We start from the raw sequence: 23,148 nt of genomic DNA on the forward strand, positions 1-23,148 counted from the left end.
TAGCAACATAAATCAAAACGTTACAGATGGATCTTGATGTAATTTGTAGGAAATATTGGGAATGCTACCAGGAACAGGAATTACATTTTGGTAATGATCCAGAAGAGATCCTGGATTCTGGATCACGTTGAAATATTCGTTAAGATTGCAGTCAATGGAGCTTCAAAATTTGTTCCTCAATATCTCGGTTGATTATTGACCAATGTTTATGGAATGTGATGCAGTCATGTAGAGTGGGGGCCTCTATCTCACCACCAAATTTCATCTGGATCAGATCCAGAATAAGGTCAGGAAAATATATAAAATTTTAACATTGAAAACTCAATTTACAGATTAAAAAATCTGTTACAAATACACATCAACTCTGATCCACTTGCTTTTCATTGTTGGTGTATAAAGATACCAAGAACAATTTAGAACCTTTTGATGATGATCCAGATCACCATGTGGACGGTGTAAATTTAATTATGAGGAGAATGAGCTGATTTATTATTTTACTATGAATGATGATGTAATTTAACAGGAGTGGGTTGATCCAAGCCAGTTTAAAAGACAAGAACAAAATCAACAAAAAAATCAAACTATGCTGAAAATTACTAATTACTACAACTATTATTACCCCCTCAACTCAACACACATATATTCTAATCCTTCCATCCCATCTCTGATCAACATACTATATTTAATATTTCTTTGTACACTATACATTTTACGTAATCAAACAAAGGAAGAAACATCAGTTGAAACAAAGCTGGTTTTCCATCCAATAGCAGATATGAAAAAGCTGTTGTGTTCCTACATCATTTCACGCAGGATATTTATAGCATAACTTTTATCAATCAGTCCAACTTTTTAAATTGTATTTGTACACAGTAGTGTTCTAAAATGTATCTTGAACTTGAGCTTAAAGTGCTGTCTGTCAAAATTAAAGTGCAGTTTTACAATTTTGTATATTGACAACTTACCTTCTCTCCTGCTAATCCTGCAGTGCCAGCCTCTCCTGTTGGGCCCGACTTGCCCTTGGGGCCTTCAGGGCCATCCTCTCCTCTTGACCCTAAAACACCAACCTCACCCTTGTTGCAAAGAAAATAAATGCAAACATTATAAACATCTTTAGCAGCCTACTATGACTGTGACTACATTACATTTAGAACTAAGTGCTGACTCACCTTGTCACCCTTGAGACCCATGTCACCTTTGAAGCCAGGGAAACCGTCCTCTCCCTGTGGAAAAAAGAGACAAAAAGATCATTGTTTTATCAAAGTCAAAGTTTCCTTTATTGTCAAATCTGCAGCATGTACTAGACACACAGATGATTGAAATCCATTTTGTCACAGACCCTAGGTCCAACAATATCAGAGAGAAAGATATGTTCAATTTAAACAGTATTTCTGAGAAAAAAGATGGATGAAAATTTTAAGAAAGTTTACTGAAGTTTTCTGAAGGCGACCATGTTTTTAGTGCTACTAGCAGTCAGGTTGGTTGAGGCGCCTAGGATAGTATAATATTGACATCTAGTGGCAACTTGGATGAAATATTCACATCATACTTTTGAAGTCGGAACCTTATTGTTTGTCTTTCTCTTTTGTTTTCTACTGACATCGGGTGGCTACAAACCAGAATGCAGTTAATAATCTTTAACCCCCCACGAGCACCTCGTCATTTTTCCTCTACGTGTAAACACATGTAAATAATAAAATAATAATAATAATAATCTGCATCACATGTCACCAACTTTTATGGCATCATTTTAAAAATGAAACAACTAAAAAGACAATAAAATACAATATGCACATAATATAATATATCGTTTAAGATTAGTTAATCACTAATTTACCATTCAACCATTTTACTGGCTTTGAAGAAGTTGATTATTTTTAGTAAGTTTTGATGAAATCAAATTTTCTGATTTGCAGAGGGACATGGATCCAATAGTCATACTGAGGTAGCAACAGGTAAAGGTCAATCAACAGCCATACAAGAGAAGAATGGCAACAGACCCCCCCCACACACACACTCTCGTCTCCCGCCCCCTCTACAAACAGCCTCATCGTGTTTAATGTTTTACACTCCATTACAGCTCAGCAGCATAACGACATAACTGCCGGCCTGATGGGCCTTTAAGAGTTTTTCCACTTGCCCCAATTGAGACAGAATTGTCCATTTTTGAGGCATGACATTTGTCAATAAGAAGGGGGACAGGGGTGTTTACCTTTTCTCCTCTGCCACCTTTGAGGCCTCTAATTCCCTCGGCACCCTGAGAAAATGAAAAAAGAAGAAGATAGAGTCAGGATGAAATTTTGTGAAAAGGGAACTGCACCATGGCCGGGTGCTTACTTTCACACCACGGGGCCCAGGGTAGCCGATGGATCCCATAGGACCAGGATGACCCTAGAAGATTTAAAAAAGAAAAGCATGTCATGTTGGTGAGCAATTATCATGCATCAGTCTTGAGTGAAATGCATCTCTGCTTAATTAGATAATGATTTATCACTGTGTTTTCCCCCACAGTAAACCCTCCATGTAAAAATAAAGTTAATGAACAGCTTCAGCAAAAATATGCTCCCAGGGTGGGCCTTGGCAGTGGCAGCTCATTGTAGTTTACCACATACAGCACTCACAGAAAATCACATAATTATCCAATTCCAGCAAAGAATGTGTACTGTAAGTATTTTTAGTTTTTTGGGGGGATGATTTAAAATGTGTGGAAACCTAACAATGTCCGCTGAACAAAAGTGGAATCTAATTATTGTCCACCTCAAGAAATCTGCTCTTTGTATAATAGAGCACATTTTCCAGTTTGAAAAAAGAAAAGTTAACTATACTTCATTATACTCACAGATGTTCCCTTTTCTCCTGCAGGACCTTCTTTACCGGGGTGACCCTGCAAAATACGTCCAACAGAGACATCAAGGGTTGATCGTTTTATCAGTTGGTCGGCTGAATGATGTCAAAATGAATAGAAGCCTTTCTTACCGGAGGGCCGTCCGCACCACCAAGACCAGCCAAACCTTGCTTGCCTTGAGGTCCCTGCAAGGAGGAACGAAAAAGGAAGCTTAATAATCCTATAGGTGGAAAGTAGGTCAACGAGTATTGTGAAGACATGCAGAAGATCATCTGCTTGTACTTTGGTATTATGCATACTTTGTGTGTAATTGCATGTCTGTGTGTGTTCATCCATGTGTATGTTTTAGTCTTTAGTGAGACCAATAAAGGCCTGCAGCCTCAGACAGCAGTATATCTGCAGAATCACTTATGAGGTTTTGACTTTCACTTATTGGGGCAGCGGAGCGGCGGAGGGATGACAGAAGTAGCGACTGGGTTCTCTCTATACTTACTTTTTCACCAGGAGGTCCAATAGGACCTTGAGGTCCAACAAGACCCTGAAAGACATTTGAGATCGGTCTATTATAAGAACAGGGAGTCAAATCAATTGTTTTTGCACAACCAGAGGTGATTTTAACATAAAATGAAGTTCTAATTAGGTGAAAAGGAATTCTGCTTTGTCAATTTAAAAGACTCTATGCTATTAGTTTTATGCCATGCTCTATTTCTGCATGCAATGTGCCACTTTTGTAATTTATTCTTCTTCATCCTTCTATAATCATGTTTTTTTTCTTGCAAATCCACTTCCTGCTGCCTATTCCGATGTGTTCGCTCAGCTCTGAAAGGGGAGGTTGATTCTACACCACAGCCATTTAAAAATTACACAAGTTAAATCACATGCCGACATTTCATCAATGGCTATAGCCAGTTAAAATGATTGAGTCGTGTCACTTATCGAAATACTCGTTTGTTCCCTGGCAGGCATCAATCTGCCTCTGGCCAGGTATAAATACAATGCTGTTATTTGTGCAATGCGTATGGCATCGGGATAGTTCCTGCTAATAGTTTCCAGGGAATGACGTCATCCTGCCCAGGCTACAAGCGTCAGCATCTTACCTGGCAATATTCATGTTGACCTGGCTGCAATATTTGGTGTACTGTTTTGTATTAAATATGATTCCAAAATGGAATATTTTTCACTGTGCCACCAACCGGACAAGGTAATTGGGTTAAGTGGTATCAAATCAATACAACATGTTTCATTTCAGCAGAACACAGAGGATGGTTTTCTTCTTCATGACCGCAGAGAAACAACAAGAGCGAACGAGAGTGAAGCTCTTTGCTCGAATAGCAAAACATCCCGCCATAGAGGCTGTGACTTAAGGATGGTGAGAAAGACGCAATGTGGTTGAGGGTAAAAGAAAAAAAAAACATGTCTGCTGTTGCTTGGTGGCGTAAAGATATATTTGTAGGTCTTCCTCTTGCTCACGGGCACATCAAGAATCGAGCCTAGAAAAATCTAGAAATGTTGTAGCCGATGAGAGTAAGAGGATGGGGGGGGGGGGCACACTAGAAGAAGCAGAATTATCGTAACATGGTTAGAAGAAATAAATTGAAGACTCACGTGTGGGCCGGGAAAACCTTGCTGACCAGAAGGACCTGATTCTCCTTGTGGACCCTGTAGATAACAAGGAATAAAAGATGAGACATTTAAATGCTGGGCATGAAATCTAACCTTAAAATGTCACGTTAGCCCCTGTGGGTTCAACGGAAGTTTTGCATGACCTTGCTTGAGTAAATTGGTGGAATTGAGATTATTCAATTTGTGTTGCGAATGTGAATCAAAACGCAAACGACGGGAGAAATATGAGCTACTGACTCATGCGGCAGAGCTGTCTGTGTTCTGGCCTCATCCAAAGTTATGTTTAGCTCCTATCGAAACCAAGCCTAAAATCTGGTGGCTGGTCCGAATGCAAGTTTGGCTTTCTCTAAATACACGCTGTGAGGCTGCAGAGCCATCTGCGTGAGAATTAAAGCTAAAAGAGCTAACTGGAATGCTGGGCTAGTTTGCTCGCCCTGCTAAGATTTAATATGTCACACATTCAAAAAACAGACAAGGCCTTTGTGCAGCAATTTCCTCCAGCTGTTGCAACAAACACTCAATACAAATGCTGGATTCAGCCTGATTGTGATTGTTAGCAGAACCTTGAGTGTAAAGTGAAATCGTGGACGAGTCGAATGCAGACAGTAAAAAACATCTTCACTCGTAAAAGAGCTCTTAAAAACATCCGTATGTTAGCGGCTGGTGTGAATTCCAAAAGGGTTTAACAACGCTTTTGGAAGGTTGACTTGCGCTCGATTCTTTGGAGAGGTCTGCTTTGATTGTTCGAGTAGGTTGCGATCAATACTTAATAGGGAGGAATAAACGAGAAGCAAGGCATATTCTAATTGCCACCCTTTAACAGATGTTCATTTCTCACATGTCTTCCTCAGATTCCTTCATTCCTCAGATCAGTGAGTCGGTGACCACAGACAGCATGTGGGCCGGTCCAGCTGTCCTGAACAACGATCAGTTGCCCTCAGTAAAATGCCCCACTGAGGCCCTCTGGGAAGCTGAATGTGTGATGGAACCATGCTGAGTCTGAGGCTTTTTAATTGCTCACTAAAGCCTAAGACCTTGTCATCATGGAGTATTCAGTCTCCTGGTTTCCTCTCATCAAAATATAATGTTTGACCTCCTTTCTTATATCATACGTGGGTAATGCATGCATTTGGCCTCAGGCTGGTCAAATGATGTATAATGAGCAATTACTGATTAATTGATCATTCTGTGCATAATTACACCAGAATTAAAAACCCCTATGAATGGGGAAAAGACAAACATTTCTCACCATGTTTCCTTTGGGACCAGCTTGTCCGTCAACTCCAGGAAGACCCTAAAAAGATCAGACTTTGACATTGAATCTCATGCAGGTAGTAGAATGAGAAATATGACGTAGATGTGTACTTACACGTTGTCCTCCAGGACCAGAAGACCCTCTGGGGCCAAGCAAACCTCGAGGACCCTGTACATCAAAAAGAAGAGAAGAAGTAGACACTATATTACTATATATTTTTTTGCAATAAGCTGATGGTATTTTTGTAGAAAGACCATATCAAAAAAAAAAAAAAAACTTAAATCATGACTGTCGGGCATTATTAAATGAAAATATGCAAACTAATATCTAATCATTAAGTACGTTATTTTGTCTGAAATTGTGTGCCGTATTTAAAGGGAAGGGAATAAAAATTGGAAAAAACACATTAAACCGTAGGCAAGTTTTTAAAAAAGCCTTCAAACTGTTTTAACCCTTTATTGCCAAATGTATAATATTTGATACACATGGCCTTTCAGGATGTTGAGACTTCTACGTCAACAGTTTAATCGCGGGCTTTGAAGGGTTAAGTGAACAAAAATACTGCCTCTCCATGGTCATATGGAGTAACTGCAGTTGCATTTAAGGAAGGAGCATGATATTTTAATCTCAACTGCATGCACTTCAATTTATTTTTCTTTTAATGTAACCCTTCAACTGATGGCCAGTGTATATGCTGAACTGCTGTACATGTTTTCCTCAGAGGATGTGGTTTTGTTTTGGGTGTGAGTGGCAGCAGCTGTTTCTCTGTGATTAACTCTGTGGTCCATTTAAAGAGAACTGGGCAGAATAGGGAAAGCTCTCGCAGATAAGTACAGAACAAAACGTTTTTCTGATTTATTATTGAGAGCAAGATCAAGATTATAAACACTATGGTTCTTGCAAACTGCAAAATCATTACAGTTGCTGGAATTGTGCAGGGCAAAGCTATGTGCGAAATAATTACCAGAGGGTGGAGAAAGGAATAATGACATGCATGTGATAATGACACTATTTTTCTCAAACTCTTTTCTTTTTCTGGATGAAATAATAGGAAGTTTTCAACCCTGTCCGACAAGGATAATATAAATAGACTTACACTCTCTCCAGCCAAGCCTCTTTGTCCGATCTGACCATCTTCACCCTACACGTAAAAAGAGACAGCATGTGTATGTAGAATCCAGTGTAAATCTTCTTTAAATCAAGACTTAGTTCTTTGGGTACACATGTACTACTCACTCTTGGACCGTCCTCTCCTGGAGATCCTGGAGAACCCGTTGGGCCAAGTTCTCCCTGGAAAGAAAGAAAAAATTACATGAAAGGATTATCAAGAAAGAGGGGGGGTAGAATTTAATAAGAACGTCTAGCTGTTTTTGCCCTGCTGCAAAGACCAAAAAAGACACTGACTTAAAAAATTAAATGAGAAAAAAAATATGAAAATGTTTTTGAAAAGAGAGCGAGAAAACAAATAAACCTTTCCTTTAATTCACATTAAATGTGGTCACCACAACTGGCAAGGGCTTTCTTTCTAGTGCACTATTTGCAGTGCTCTATAAGGTGGCCCTGTAATTAAGCATTATAGGATAAGGCATGGCAGTCAGTCTCGAAATAACCCTCTGTGATCTCTTTCAGCTGAGCTACGAAGGCTTGAATTAATTCTATACCAAACTTAGCACACTTCATTCTCTCCCAGGCCTGGTTAAATGCAGTCCTGGTGGTTCTGGTTGAGAGTTGGTTCCACTTTCTCTGAAGTGGGTCAAGCGCCATAATGCATTCTACAGTTTAAGAAGTCATATCTATCAAACCTGAAGACCCAAATGTGACCTTTTAACTGCCATTCATCCCTGATGCTGCTCTAAGAACAGACTATGACCTTGAGTCTAGAAATTAGAGGTGGCATGATGATATTTGTTTTTAAGCTTTGCTCATTCGCCACTGCCATTCATCCCTGATGCTGCTCTAAGAACAGACTATGACCTTGAGTTTAGAAATTAGAGGTGGCATGATGATATTTGTTTTCAAGCTTTGCTCATTCGCCACACCCAAACTTCTCCTCATACTTACTCTGTGCCCCTTTTCTCCAGGAAGACCAGGGAGGCCATCAAATCCTCTGTCCCCCTAAAACAGTACAACGACACTCTATCACTCACTTTGGCAGGACAACATTTTCACACATGCCACAGGCATTGGTTTTAGTGGGTCCACTGGTGCGTGATTTACCTTAGATCCTGCCTCTCCTGGCATTCCTCGAGCACCATCGGCTCCATTACGACCCTACAGGACAGATTAGTATAATGGGCTGTATAGAAACTGCATTAAATATGCATGCACCCAATTTTCTTGCATGTGCTTAAAGGACAAACAAAGGGAATGTACGACAATTTTTAAAACTAGATTACAGTTAAATAAACATGACTTTATGATTGTACACAGTGAGTCAATAATTGGATGCAGCTGATTTATTTGAAATTAGGCCATGTTTGAAACTAGACATGCCCTTCTCTTTGGGCACTGTCACCACTGTTAGCATCAAATATTGGAAATTTGGAAATTTCAACTGAATTGTCTCCAAACAACAGAATTACCATGGAGTAGATGAATAAACTCTTACCCTCTTTCCTGCTTTCCCTGCTAAACCAAGTAGACCTTGAAGACCTCTGGGTCCCTGTTAAGAAAAGGCGAGTGAATGCATAGATAAAACGTGACACAATGACAGCTAATTCCAGTTTCCAATGTCAGTCTTTTGAGATTTGTTGAGATAAAGAGAAAGGACACTTCTCTCACCTGTGGTCCAGGATCACCACCATCTCCTTTAAGTCCAGAGGCACCAGGACCTCCCTTTTAAGAACCACAAGAGATTAAACAAATTAAAGCGTATCCACTGAAGCCAGATTCTCCGCCATCCTGACATTCTGTGAGAAGATAATTGCTATCCAAAACACCAATATAAACACTAAGTTTGTGTACAAATGCTACTCACAACTGGGCCAGATCGTCCTGCCATGCCCGCTGGACCAGGTGAACCTCTCATAGCCAGCTGTGGAACAGAGAGAACAACAACTCTAAAACATTTGTCAGCTGACAATATCGACACTCAATCTGCTTGTATAAATTAACCATATATATATTTAAATATATATATATATATATATCATCTTGACTATAACAAGAAGATGGGATGATGTGTGTTTCACAAATACAAGTGGACAGGTTCTGACAAAGTGATTTTGAAATTACTCTAAGATAGAAATGTAAATAAATAGCACCTGCGTTTCTATTTTAACCCAGAATGAGGTCCATCACATGCAGAATATTCAGAAATTATTCACATATGTTTGAAAATTAAAAAGGTTTAGGATGCTGTCATCCTCGGTTACATAATAAAGCATGATTTTGTGATATTAATCTGTTAAACATCCATTGAGCTTACTGACCAACACAACAAAATAGATCATAATAAATAAAAGTACTATTAAAAAGCATTAGCATTCATAAAGGAAATGCTAATACTCCCGGGGACTCTGTGGTGGTTTCGGCCCCTTCTTTGTTTATTTGCTTTCTGCTCCAACAGGAGTATAAGTATCTAAACTCTCAACCAGTCTCTCAGAACGGAAGAAGCCTTTTGGATGAGAGGTGAAACGTCTTCAATCAAACTTGATCAAGTCCAGTTGATTCTTACTATTTGCTAATTGTGATTCCTTTCATTTATAAATTGCTACATTACATTATCATCTAAACATGGAGTCACATGAATCACTGATACTCACCCTGGCTTGAGACAGGATGGCCTGAGCCTGAGCTTCCTGGGCTGAAACCACAGGCCCCTTGTGTGACTCACCGCCTGCACGGAACTGTGTGAAGCAACAAAGCAGCATCATTAAAAACTCATATTTTTTTTTTTGTTAATGCTGTAAAGCTGTCACCACGCCACGCGTGCATCATTTTACACATATATTACACATACAGTGTGGAAGGTTAGAAGCACAGATAGCTAACACACACGCATACATACACACAAAATATGTCACTAAGCCTAAAACAAGGCTGCGATACCCTGCCCTACTGGTTATGCTGTGAGGTAAACCTGCTAAATTAAGTAAGTTCCCGGGTGAGTGCCTGAGTTGAAGGGTGTATAATAAATGAAGGAAACAAGACAGACAGTGGACATGTTGAAAGTGGCCGGACTTACCGGAAGCATCAGAATGGTACCTGGAGGCCCAGGGACACCGTCTGAACCAGGAATACCAGAACGCCCTGGAGAACCCTGCAAAGTCAGATCAGAGTTGGTTCTTCTTCCTCAAATCATTTTAACAATTTAGAAAATCTTTGCAATTAAAAAAAGTTATTTTTTATGTAATACTGAGAATATCAAGAGACTCGTCTTCAGAATGTGGCAGATAATATTAAATGAAGGATAACACTGAATATTTTTAAGATATATAATAGAATAGAATAGAATAGCATTTTATTGTCATTGCATACAGTGACGCAATGGAATTAAATAGGCTTTGGAAATTAATCCCATCTTCATGTATGACTAATTCGATTTTTAATAAAGATATTAACTGGTGCCTCTTTGGTGGATGAGATATGCTTTCATCAAGTTTGGTGAACATGCATTAAACTGTTTTTGATTTATGCTGAGGAAAATAGTATGACTCCAGACAGATAGACAAACGGACGCAGATATGCACATATGCCGAGAGGAAGAAGGAAGGCTTGTACAGTGTTGATATTAATATACAACAATAATAAGCTTTGTATAACAGTATATATAATTTCTGGTGAAAATGAATCCGATGGGGTTAATGAGCAGGTCACATATTTTTCTGTGAGATGGCACAATTATTTGTCCATTTATCAACAAATCCCTTGAGGAATTCTGTGAATTAAAAAAGAAAGAAAGAAAGAAACAGCAACTACAATAAATAATAAGAAGTGCAGGGACTGATAAATTAATCTGAGCAAGAGTGAAGAAGAAGAATATGATGGGGGAGCAGGCCTCAGTTTATCGCTGCTAGGAGAACGTTGGAATTTAAAGTCATGAATCATTGTTCGTTCGTTTGTGGTTCATACTTTCTCAGCCTCACTTTATAGGTAGGGATATTAGGAGTATTTTTACATGAAAACCTTTGCTTTGTTTTCCACGGACTGAAATCTCTAAAACTGAAATCTTTATTAGCTATTGAAACTTAGGCCTTTTAAAAAACTTGCCATCAAAAAAACTTAGACTGGTGTAAAAACAGTTTTGGTATTAGATTTGGGATTCATCATCTGAAGCTCATGGCTGTCTTTACTAAATTTTATCAAAACATTTGACACACCAACTACTACTACTGTACTTTCGGCTTGTCCTGTGAGTGGTCGCCACAGCAAATCAATGTTCTTCACTTCACCCTGTCCTTTGCCTCGTCCTCCCAAACACCAGCCACTCTCGTTTCCTCCCTCACTACGTCCATATGCTCCACTGCAGATCACAATGTCATTTACAAACATCATATTCCAAGGGACTTCCTCTCTCATCTCATCTGTTCGTCTATTCATCACCATGGCAAACAAAAAGGGGCTCAAATCTGATCCCTGGTGCAATCCCAATCCCTTCACTGGTGTCGTACAACCATCATACATGTGCTGAACTACTCTGACATACTTCTGTGCCACTCCAGACTCCCTCATGCAGTACCACAGTTCCTCTCTGGGCATCACATCATAGGCTTTCTCTAGATCTACAAAGACACAATGCAGCTCCTTCTGACCTTCCCTGTACTTCTCCATTGCTAGCCTCAGCAAAACCATTGCGTCTGTGGTACTCTTCCTCGGCATAAAGCCATCCTGCTGCTCACAAATACTTACTTCTGTCCTTAGGCTAGCCTCAACTACTTTTTCCCATAACTTCATCGTATGACTCATGAGCTTTATCCTCCTATAGTTTCCACAACTCTGTATGTTTCCCTTCTTCTTGAAAATGGGCACCAGCACACTTCTCCTCCATCTTCTTCCCCTCTAGGATTGTATTAAACAACCCCATTAAAAAACTCTACAGCTACCTTTCCTAGACACTTCTATACCTCCACATGTATGTCATCCGGTCCAACTGCCTTCCCATTCTCCATCCTCTTCATCGCCTTTCTAACTTCACTCATGCTAATTTTTGTCACTTCCTGGTCTACAGCAGGTTCCTCTGCTCCCCTTAGTTCTCTCTCATTTTCCTCCTTCATTAATTCATCAAAATAATTATTCAATTTTCCCAGCACACTGCTGGCCTCTGTCAACACCTTGCCATACACACCAACTGACATCTTCAAATATTTTTGACTAATGAAGCTCAAAAAAATAAATAAATACATAATCCTTTCTGAACCACTATGTCTGTTACCGGGTTAAGGGTCATCCTGGAGCCTATACCAGCAGTCAACGGGCGAGAGGCGGTGTACACCCTGGACAAGCCGCCAGTAAATAAATACATACATAAATAACAATTAATTTTTAACGTTCAACCTACGCAGAGAGGTTGAACGTTCACAGAGGTGGTAAATATGCATATCAGTTATTGTAAGTTAAGCTACATCTAGTGTCAATGGCAGTCCCAAATGGCTGGGAGAAGTGAGTCTGAGAAAAAGGAGGGTGTGATCATGAGATAAATGAACCAATCAAACACTTACTTCAGGATATTACGCAGCGGAAAACCACAAGACTACGGCAGCAGCACTTTTATACCCGTCAACCCTTTGCAAACACAGCCTTTGCAAGGCTGTGTTTCATGGGAGGGAATGAAGGAAGGGCAGACATTTGGACCAACAAAGTACTTTCTGATCACTTTTGTATGGGTAATGTCTGCTGTTCATACAGGAGCACAAATCTAGGGTATTTTAATTTAATTTTGTTGGCAATTTAAGAGTTAGTCTCAGAAGTCAGAACATGTAGGTGTGCTACAAGGGTGATGAAAGATGGGTGTGGTGAAATTTGGGAAAAACAAGCTAAAGTCCGACCTTCTGTTGGGGACAAGCACTTATTCAGCAACATCCAATCAATCAAGTGAATGAGAGGAATCCCCTGGTGCTGGGAGGAAGTGTTTGAGAAAATTCAGGCTCCTACATATTTCAAAGAAAATTCCATGAACTTCACTCAACTCGTGTAGAACTGTTCTTTCTCAAAACTGAATATGTACTGACTCCCATCATCCCACAAGTAAGTAAGATGAATGACTAAGGTTACAATAAGAAATCTCCTTCATTTATCAGTTATAGCATGAAACCACGCATTCTGGTTGATATACTCGTTGATTTAATGGGTTCAAATGTGATGTGCTTGATTTTTGTTTTATAAATGTCAAACTAGTTGGCAAATTTAAGGGTTCATGACAAGAACAGGAAACAAAATGATGCAGCCTCTCAGAAACATCAGTAATCATCTCAGAAATTAAGCCATCCTTCACTCACCCTCTCACCAGGATCTCCATGGGGGCCTTGGGGACCTTGCAATCCTGGGGTACCAGGAATACCCTGTGATCACACACACACACACACACACACGTGTTTAAGATTTCTCCAAACCTGCTGCTAACCAATATTCCCACCAGAGTTTCTCCAGTACTTCACATGCAAAGACAGAAGCATAGACATGGGTTCAAAATGAAATAAGCCTCAAAATGAACTCAAATCCAATCTTCCTACACACGTGAACGCACGCACACACGCACGCACGCACACAAACACACACACACACACACACACACACACACACACACACGCAAATACACATTTTGCTTGTTTCTCCCAACTCGAGCTTCACTGGCAGGGGCTGATGCTCTTTCCATAAAGACATTTTTCCCTCTTTAGCTGTTCTCCATCTGTGGAAGGCAGACAGGAGTGGGGGGAGAATGTGATACTCACTGCTTGGCCCGGAGCTCCTTGGGGTCCTTCTATAAGCATTCCCTGAAAAAGGAAAAAGCAGATACAGTAGCATTATAAGTGCAGCGTTTAAATCAACAGGCGCTGAAGAGTGGGGGGGAAATTAATGCTAGAGGGTGTTTTGGGTTTGAGGCTCAGATCATGAAATTATCACTTCCTATGCTATCCGGCATTCCATTCTATGTAATGCGTGTGTGGGCAGAGACTTGGTTGGGTACCTGTGGTGGAACAGATGATATGGGAGGAGATGCGCCAACTGCAGCTGCTATTTTAAACAGTGTTTATCCTTGGGTAAATGGTATAGGATGGCTCCGTAAAGAACTTTTATAGGCTCCTTTTGTTTTTGTGCAGACAGTGTTTTGTCTGAGATCATTAGACCAAAGTTGTGTGCTAAAACCTATTTGAAGGGGGGGGGGGGGGGGGAGGGGGGGGCATGGTCATTAATGCTTCGACGAAATAAATTTGGCCTTAAGTTTCCTTCAGACTGTAATAAAGAAAAACAACACTGACACGGTCAGATATGAAAATACACTGATTCTTCTATTTGAAATGTAAGAGAAGGCAAAAGGAAACAAGGGTTATACTGTATCTGTCAGACAATATGCAGATAATCTGATGCTTATAAATCATTAAATCATAAATTGTCCTGTTCAGAAGTCACAACAAAGCTGCAGAAACTTGAAATATGCTACTAGATGGACAGACAGACAGACTGACAGACAGATTGATCACCCAAAATAAACTGCAGGGAGCCATTGGACAGGTAACACATGCTCTGGCACTGGACAGGAAGAAGCTAGCTGTGCTTAGCATGCTAATGTATTTAGAAATATCTTCAATAACTTCTGTGTCTCTTTAGATTCTGTTCGTATCTTATATTTTCCAATTTATCAAACTACAATTCTTGCCATTACAAATTGCATCTTCTGAGTAAGAGCCTATTCTTTGACATATATCCCCACCCCCCAGCATATTTAATGCTTTATAACTGTGAATATTTGATGGACAAAATAAACTTGATCATAGCTGACTTTTCATCTTCCTCAGTGGATACCCAGCATTGGACTTCTTTACTCACCGGCTCAATGACAGCAGGCTCACCCTTCTCCCCTTTTTCGCCCAGGTAGCTGTGACCTCCAGTAACCTAGAGAATAATACAGTACAGGTCAGACATTTATATGTGAAGGCAGTGCAGCAATGATATCACAAAAGCACAAAAACTGAAGCTTTTATTTAATAGTGACTACTTCAGAACCAATAGAACTGTGCAAAAATGTTCACCAAATGCTGAATCTTGTCCTGTGTGCTTTAAAGGATTTATATGGTGAATGTAAAAAGCATTATAAAAAAATTATGTTGGAAAAAAATAAACCACAAAATAATTTTGCAAGACACTATAATTTAAACTTTGGTCTGACTCCTATTTATGGAGCTTCCTTAAGGCTTGGAACTGCAGAAAGACTCCAGCTGTGCACAAATGTAGAGGTTGTTACCTGACACTATCCACACAATGACTTCAAATAAGAGGAATTCACAAACCACCAACTTCTTGTGGGTCCATAACCCACTAGATTATACGGTGTAGCCAGAGGAAGAAAATCTTTCTGAGAAAAAAAAGGGGCTGTGCTGTCTTGAGATTGCAGAGTGGACTGCGCTAATGGAGCAGTTCAGATTAACCCAATGCAGACAGATCTCAAGCCAACAGGGACTGAGACACTCCCTGACAATATGGATCTGTATATTGAGACAAGGAAGGAGACTGGAAACAAGTCGTGATGGGCGTTGGTTTGGAGCTATTTAAATAAACAGTAAAGGTCACCAAGATAGAAAGGGCATGTCTGTGTCTGCAATGACAGATGGGTCGACATCTGCTGATCTGTGTGGGGGAGGGGGGGGGGGGCTTGGATAGGCAAGATGTGTGTTTGTGCTTGTTGGCATGTTTGTGTTCTATACGCACATGAAGTAGGCTTGAAGCAAAACCTGACCCCTTTAGAAACAACAATCAAAAATGGCAGCAAAATCACCAATCAAACTAATGCCACTAGCATCCCACGATGTTTTCACATGCCTGAGCGCCACCTCCAACCCAGCACTTACACTGCTTTCTCTGAAGTCAGTCTCTGCCGGGACCCCAGGACCGAACTCGTCCTCGTATGTTTCAGATGCAGTCTTGGTGCCAGTGGTTCCATATTCGCCATAATCACCATACTCATATGGCTTCTCTACAAACTCTTTGTTGTCGTATTCCTTTAGGTCATATTCCTTAAACTCGTACGCGTCAGTGCCGATATCCTTCTCTTCTTCCGTGTCCACTGGGGCAGCAGTTTCAACAGCAGCGGTGGGTTCTGACCCGACCTGTTCCACGCCGGTGATGTAATCGTCCACTATTTCCCCATCGTAGTTCTGGATCGATCCATATGTCACGAAGCGGGAGCCGAGGTTGTCGAGGTGGGAGGGAATATGCAGATGCGGTTAATAAGATGACACATTATTTGTGTTTTATACCATAATTCATAGTCAATGCACTGAAATGATCCAAAGATTTTCATTTGTTGTGATCCCATAATGAAAACTTGGATGTTTTCATCTGAGTTGTGCTCGTATACATGTATTTAATTAGCAATAACCTATAATATACAAAACTTTACAAATCATCAATGTTTGCAACGTCAATGATCACATCATAAATCAGGAATCGTCTCTCTGTAGAAAGGTGAGATATCCCAAACTACTGTAACACTGATATATTACAAACATAAACTGCTGCAATAAACAAAATCAATGCACTTTAAGAAGAAAAATGTGTTTAAAAAATGGTTCTACGATATTGCACACATTTATTTTCTTCTGTATTTGCTTGCAAAAGCGAGCAAAATGATTAACTTTGTGGGAAGTCGTGCTCCAAGACATTTTTTGGTGGGATTATTAGGAATAAAACATTCTATAAGAATGCCTCCATGTTTTAAGTCAAATGAGATTTACTCAGGACATGAACCCTCAAGTTTTATGTCAGCAATCTATTTTTCTACATTGCTGCCTCTTGAAAATTCTCTGAGTACTTTATTTCAAATAAATGCGATGCGGGCTGAAGCTGCCTCGACGGTACGTCACAAAGCAAACTGCAGACAATCTCTAGGAAACACAGCCGCATTGTTAAAGCCTCGTTCCTCGTTATGTTGAGTTTTATTGATGGTTTAATACAAATTAAAACAAGAACTGCTAACTTCAGGATATGGCAGAAACACAGGGGATGAGCCTGTCCGTTGATTTTCCCACTGGTTATGGTTCATTAAATTAATCTCAGTCTTAATCCAGACTGTGTTCAGGGACAGTCTCTTTTTGTTAGACAGTGTTTCTAGCCTCCAAATGAGACAAAACAACCAAGATGTTCATGATGAGCAAGTTTTTTAAAACACTCAGAAAATATGTTCAGATTAACTTTAATGTGGAATAGAAAGAATTGTGATCTCGGCTTGAAGTATGTAGCTGTGGTCTCTAACCATTTGTGATTTCACCAAAAACAAGACGCATTCATGGATCACAAGGGCCTCTTCATAGTTCAAGGAATTTAGTTGAATATCCTCCATTTTATTGCATCCAAACCGCAAGAACGAGGAACAGTTGTGGTGCTTGAAGCTAAGTGTTAAGGAATCTTTAGTGACATAAGTGTATGATGATTGATCCAGATGTTAAGTGGACGTTAATTGAGGAACCGCATGAACCAGTGAAGCCTTGAAATGGTTTAAAGAACGGACTTTACAATTCCATTTCAGATTGTAGCCAAATGTCTATCGACAACTGTTCAACAATAAAAATATTCTTTGTTGGGATGTCATATTGTAATTTCTTTTTCAGGAAGTTATCAAATGCTTTATGCATTTTCCTGATTATGATTAATATCTGGCTGTAAAAAGGAATTAAGGCCTGATCTTTGACAAAAAAAAATATGGAACTCTAAATGTTACCTGTCCTTGTTCTGCAGTCTCAGTGGGAGTTTCAGGCTGACTTCCATCCACTGTGGTGTAGTCATACTCACCCGTGTAATAGTCTTCACCCACATTTGTCTGAAACGTGGTCAGAGGACAGTAAAAGATGTTAATACTCCTACCTATTTGTTTTTTTTCCTTTCACACCATACATAAACACAGAAAATAATTGTGACATGTGTCACATATCTCTAAATAGAGATAGCTTTAAAAAAATGTCATGCATGGAAGAGAAACTGGGAAAGAAAGAAAGAGAAAGAGCGATAATTTGATGGGAAGTTGATAACAACAGATGGAATTAATGTATGTGTTATTCATGGTAAGAGCCAGTCGTTACCTCAGTCTTCGCTCCTTCAGTTGGAGGAGTGTCAGTGGTTAGCTCTCCTTCAATGTAGTCATAGAACTCACCATATTCATAGTTAGTATACTGCAAGGAAAAGGGATTGGAGGGGGGGGGGGGGGGGTAAATTAATTGGTACAATCATGTAAATAAGGCAGCAGCATGTCTGAAAGACATACTGTATATTATTTACATGGCATGTAAGAGCACGTCATGCTGTTTAGAAAAAAAAACTAAATATGAATCTACAAACTAACATCCATATCAGAAAACAGAACAATTTTACTTGTAGAAGTAAAATCCCCATCAGCCTCACATGGCCCCGTGAAGGGTCATGTGTGCCGCAGACAGCAATTGAGACTCCGGTTTGCTTTTAACAAGACACTGGAGGGTTAATGAGACACCATTAAAAAGACTAATAATCCTCTAATACTTAATTGTGTCAGCAAACAATGATCCAGGGGCTTAATTGATGGCCCTTAAAAAAAAAAAAAGCCTGATGAATCCCATGTTGGAAAATAACAGGGAACACATAATACAGCAGCGACGATGCTACTGCTGTTGGTGCAGCACTTCACGGGTCTCTGCGACTAGAACATGTGCTGCCTCTCTAGATTTGTGTTCTGTTCTAGTTCATTTACGGTTAATAATTAGTTGAATCTGACCCACCAGAAAGGAAACATTATAATACAAGCTTCTTAAACTATTTCCGTTTTCTCTTCCCTACGGCCAGTCTTAATGCTAAGCCAGGCTAATGCTTTCATGACTCCAGTTACCAGCAATAACCCTAACATGAGAGGAACACCAGTCAAACTCTCGCCCTAACACTAACGCTAGCTCGAACCCTTACCCTGCTGACTTTCCCAATATATTTCAATTCTACTAACGCTGTCAAAGACAGGCGAGGTAAACTGAGTTAACAGGCCAGCCCCTGAAATACAGCTCGCCATCAGTTCAGGGATTCACATGACACCCTGGACAACTGCTATACTCATATGAATAATAAAATATCCATGAGCTGCTGCAATGCTGGCCTGGCTGCCATTCATCGGTCCAGAGAGAGAGCGAGAGCGAGAGAGAGTGAGAGAGAGAGAGAGAAAGAGAGAGGCGAAGCTGCTGCCAAACGAAGTAAGTGTTGACTGAGCACAGGGATGGAGAGGGTCAGAGAGAAAGACACAGAGAGAGGTAGAGAACAAAAGAGGGATAATTTATTGAAATTTATATTCTTGGCTGAGCTGGATTTCACCACAGGCTTGGATGAGAGATTTATATATTTAAGTCTGCACATACAAAAATGATCCTCATCATTCTCTGATTTCCTTTTAGCAAACCAGACTGTATTATTATTATTATTATTAATTATTATTATTAGAATTAGAATTAATGATCAAAATTGAACACAGAAATTGGTCAATAGTTCCATTTGCAAATACAGATAAGCTGCCTTATAAACATCTAATAACTTTAGATAGATAAAATATCTTGCAAACTAACAGCCTGATTGAGGGCCGCAAGTATGAAATGAAATACTTGTAGCATGTTTGTCCACGTGACAAGGCAACAGATGGGGCATCCAAAAGCCAGCAAGCTTTGACAAATGAGGTTGGGTTCTAGATATCGTTCAGTAAACAAAGTAGTAAATAAATAAAAATCAATGGTGAGTGAGAAACCATTATAAAAGGATAAATAAAGGCTAAATGTAATTAAAATGGCACGGATGCTTCGTGCGTTTATGTCCCACTATATGGCCATGCTTCATGTGGTGAAGGATGCGTGCAACAAATCAAAGACAGTTGTAATTTCCGTAGCCGTGTTTATATGAATTGAGGCTAGCTTTATAAACCACACATTGATAGAAAATATAATTTTATATTTCATTTTTACATTTTGGAGTGCAAAAAAAAGCAACATGTCCTTTGGAAGAAATCTTTGCTCAGTTCAACTGGAGAAAATCACTTCTGTGAAATACTCAACTGGTATTTCGGAAATTATTCCTGTTAAAATAAAATAAAAGGAACTGAAGATTAATAAACCAGATTTACAATGTCCTTCCCTCCAAACTGTTCCCTGCAGTCTTTATAGAATTGAAAAGCTCATTGTCTTGGCGCTGGAGATGACCTTGATGATGAAGGAATGTTTTCCAGGACATGGCAACAACTGCACATCCAATATTTTCAAATAGAGAACAGCTTTTTATTAAACCAGGGATCTTCCGCCTACTTTTCCAGGTAGTGGAAATCTAGCTCGGGAAAAAATGCTTACATTTCCCTGGGAATCTGGGCAGAGCCTGCAGAACTCGTTAGTGATATAAATCGCACGGCCACTCCAAAGCCGGCTCAGACTTTGTGGCAGGGAAAAGTTTCCAGTGTGAGCTCATCAGTTATTTGGTGAAATACTGAAAGGAAAATATCATCAGCATGGCTTAAACTAGCAAAAAATAAAATAAAAGAAAGATGAAAAGTAAATAACATAAAGCACTGTATTTCAAAAAAGAGAAATAATTTGAAAGGACATGCTGTGGTTGAATCACTGGGCGAAATTAACATTTTAGCAGATGGATTCCACAATGTATTTTGATATGTCAGCATGAATCCAAGGTAAAAATAATTATAGAGAAGTGACATGAACATACACAGAGTTGACTCAAGGCCAGTCTTTGCCAAATAACTCTGAACCTTTGTAAAAGCATGCAGTGGACATTTTCAGATTTTTCTTTTCTTGCTGGCTAAAAATGCACTTGTTTGATAAGTGGAAATGTTTGCTGCTGTTACAGTCACCACAGATGAGTATAGAAACGTGATGCTTATGCGATTAAACACTGCTAAACTCCACCTATAATCTGTGTTGCACCGTGATTCCTGAAGTTACTCCATAATGTAGCTAAAGCTACTGAGCTACCAATTTCCGTTGTATTGATTATTAGAGTCTGACAGGTTCTCCGAACCTGTGAATCTTCACATATCAAAACGCTTGTGTTCGTCACGTGATAAATTATTTTTAAAAAGCCCATAAACTAGCGAAAATTAGTACGGTACTTAATACTTAAGTAAGTAAGTTTATCTGCAGGTGACTCACACCCAAAGTCCGCTCTGTCGCTGTGGCAACAGGCTGTAAAGCGAAGCTTAAGAACCTGTTTCGGCACATAGACCAAGAACCCTGCAAAAACAAATGTCATCCAGGATTTATTTTTTAATGCAGGGTTTATTTTTTGGAAAGAAAAATAAGTGTGACCATGAAGGACAGAAGCAATTACTGAGGGTCACAACTTCAAGACATAGATATTGGTGTAATTATCATTTAGTTAATACAATTCCTCTTTTTTTATGGAAAAAGTGCCTGGCATGAAACCGGCCCATGGCAGGAAAAATGTTGGGGACCCCTGCATCATATAATTGAAGACAGACAAAAATCTGAAAGGGGCGGCTGACGACTAAGTTGAAAAGGCATAATGTAAAGTCTGGCGGTAATCAACGTTCAGATTAGTAGGACAGCTCCCACAAATTAAGATGGAATAAAGGGACTGTAGAACACAGCCGCTGCTGTGTGTGCAGGATTCATAGGGGAAAACCAGAAGGATATTGTGTTACAGCCACAACCTGAAAGATGATAGGGTGTCCCCTCATCATCCATCAAACTAATACTAATTCTAATCCCAAATCTGAAGGCCTCCTTATATTGAAATCCCCCCCCACCATCCTTTGCTTCAACTACCCACCCCCAACCCCCCCTACCTTCCCTTCCTCTGTCTGAGTCTTACCTCATTCTACCTTCCACCCACACAACTGCTCCTCACACCCAGTAGCTTCCCATCATGCACAGCTTTTTGTCTTCTGCCTCCGGTTACGTACCTCATCTTCGGGCTCTTGTGCCTGGGGAGTGTCGTGGTGGTTGGGGGCTTCACAGTCGGGGCTGTAGTGTTCACAGTAATCATAGGCTGCCCTGGGGTCTGCCACTATCAGCAGCTGTTGGATATCACCCTGTAAGAAGAGAAAAAAAGGAAGGCAACATGTCACCAGAAGTCACAGTGAAATTTACTGGCTGTAGTCTTCAAAGTGTTTTGTTTATTGTCTGTTTTTAAATATAACATCTGAGAGCACGCAAGATAATTCACTAATTATATAAAGTGATGGCTGCCAGCTTTATTTATTTCATCTCAGAATGTGAGAATCTGTCCCAGTTTGGATACCAAAAAAGACTTTGCCTTTGCCACTACTAAGAGGAGACCAGCCACAGGAACACAAATGGGAAGCAAACAAAGTGCAGCAGTCGCTGAATTTAAACCAGCATTGATCAACCCAAATTGGATAGATATAGTTGTCTGAATGAAGTGGAAGGTTTCTGGAACACATTTTTACAAGTACACAAGTTTTTGGATGATTCACTAAAGTTTCGCAACCATTCAAGACATGTAAATACTTCAAGTGCGTATCATAGAACAATGTATGGGCAGGAAAGGAATTTTCTTGAGCTCTGACGCTCCGATAACTCCACAGACCATTCTCATCATAAATGTCATAGTATCTTTAATGATTAAATAGAAACCAAATGTTAGGATGGAAGAATGCATCTGCGTCACCTCGCGTTATTGCCCAGCTCTGCGCTAATATGGTGATGATAAAATGTTAAAATAAAACAAGATGCAGATGCTGTACAGCACCGGGGGGGAAGTAGACTTTTGACTATTAATTAAATAGTGTGTGGAATAAATCATGGCTATTGGGGAGTCGGGAGACACAATTGTACAGACCCCTCACAGAGCCAATATGGATAGCAAGTCTTCTGACAGAGCAACTGAGGTCCGCAATTCTGAGAGTCTGCCTGCTTTTCATGAGCATTTTGCAAAAGGAAATGAGATCCCCACTCCCAACCCTTCCATTAGCAACGAGCTCATTTTTCCATGATCCTCTGCTAAGGAATTTCTAAACCAGGAACTACTTTCACCACTGAAGCAGAGATCATCCATACAGTTCACATATGGGGACCTCAGCTGATGGAAATCGCCAGAGTATGAGATCATACAAACTCAAGGGAACATAGTTTAAGTGCTCTGTAAAGTTAAAAAAAAAGTAGCTAATCAGGGTTTCCACCAATAGAAGAAGCACATACATACAGATTGCATGAAATTAAAAGAGGCGACATCTGAACAAGCTTGATCTCTGGAAGGCATTAGATATTCACCGCTCCTCATCTGT

The 23,148-nt window shown here is 39.9% G+C and overlaps 1 protein-coding gene across 1 annotated transcript in view; it reads right to left on the reverse strand.

Annotated features, from left to right (window-relative positions):
* LOC137904485 (collagen alpha-1(XI) chain-like) overlaps window positions 1–23,148 on the reverse strand; it is a 66,546-nt gene that overhangs the window by 26,861 nt on the left and 16,537 nt on the right. Inside the window, exons 5-30 of the mRNA XM_068748671.1 lie at window positions 21,805–21,933; window positions 17,954–18,043; window positions 17,596–17,694; window positions 15,728–16,033; window positions 14,709–14,774; window positions 13,613–13,654; window positions 13,160–13,222; window positions 9,910–9,984; window positions 9,488–9,571; window positions 8,701–8,757; window positions 8,505–8,558; window positions 8,332–8,385; window positions 7,941–7,994; window positions 7,785–7,838; window positions 6,960–7,013; window positions 6,820–6,864; window positions 5,838–5,891; window positions 5,718–5,762; window positions 4,451–4,504; window positions 3,339–3,383; window positions 2,977–3,030; window positions 2,840–2,884; window positions 2,338–2,391; window positions 2,213–2,257; window positions 1,170–1,223; window positions 966–1,073 (exon numbers count right to left, since the gene is read on the reverse strand). Of these exons, the coding sequence (XP_068604772.1) occupies window positions 966–1,073; window positions 1,170–1,223; window positions 2,213–2,257; window positions 2,338–2,391; window positions 2,840–2,884; window positions 2,977–3,030; window positions 3,339–3,383; window positions 4,451–4,504; window positions 5,718–5,762; window positions 5,838–5,891; window positions 6,820–6,864; window positions 6,960–7,013; window positions 7,785–7,838; window positions 7,941–7,994; window positions 8,332–8,385; window positions 8,505–8,558; window positions 8,701–8,757; window positions 9,488–9,571; window positions 9,910–9,984; window positions 13,160–13,222; window positions 13,613–13,654; window positions 14,709–14,774; window positions 15,728–16,033; window positions 17,596–17,694; window positions 17,954–18,043; window positions 21,805–21,933 (1,884 nt within the window). The remainder of the gene's footprint in view (window positions 1–965; window positions 1,074–1,169; window positions 1,224–2,212; window positions 2,258–2,337; window positions 2,392–2,839; window positions 2,885–2,976; window positions 3,031–3,338; window positions 3,384–4,450; window positions 4,505–5,717; window positions 5,763–5,837; window positions 5,892–6,819; window positions 6,865–6,959; window positions 7,014–7,784; window positions 7,839–7,940; window positions 7,995–8,331; window positions 8,386–8,504; window positions 8,559–8,700; window positions 8,758–9,487; window positions 9,572–9,909; window positions 9,985–13,159; window positions 13,223–13,612; window positions 13,655–14,708; window positions 14,775–15,727; window positions 16,034–17,595; window positions 17,695–17,953; window positions 18,044–21,804; window positions 21,934–23,148) is intronic.

The sequence above is a fragment of the Brachionichthys hirsutus genome, chromosome 15 (genome assembly GCF_040956055.1).
Source record: "Brachionichthys hirsutus isolate HB-005 chromosome 15, CSIRO-AGI_Bhir_v1, whole genome shotgun sequence".
In the NCBI taxonomy this organism is placed as follows: Eukaryota; Metazoa; Chordata; class Actinopteri; order Lophiiformes; family Brachionichthyidae; genus Brachionichthys; species Brachionichthys hirsutus.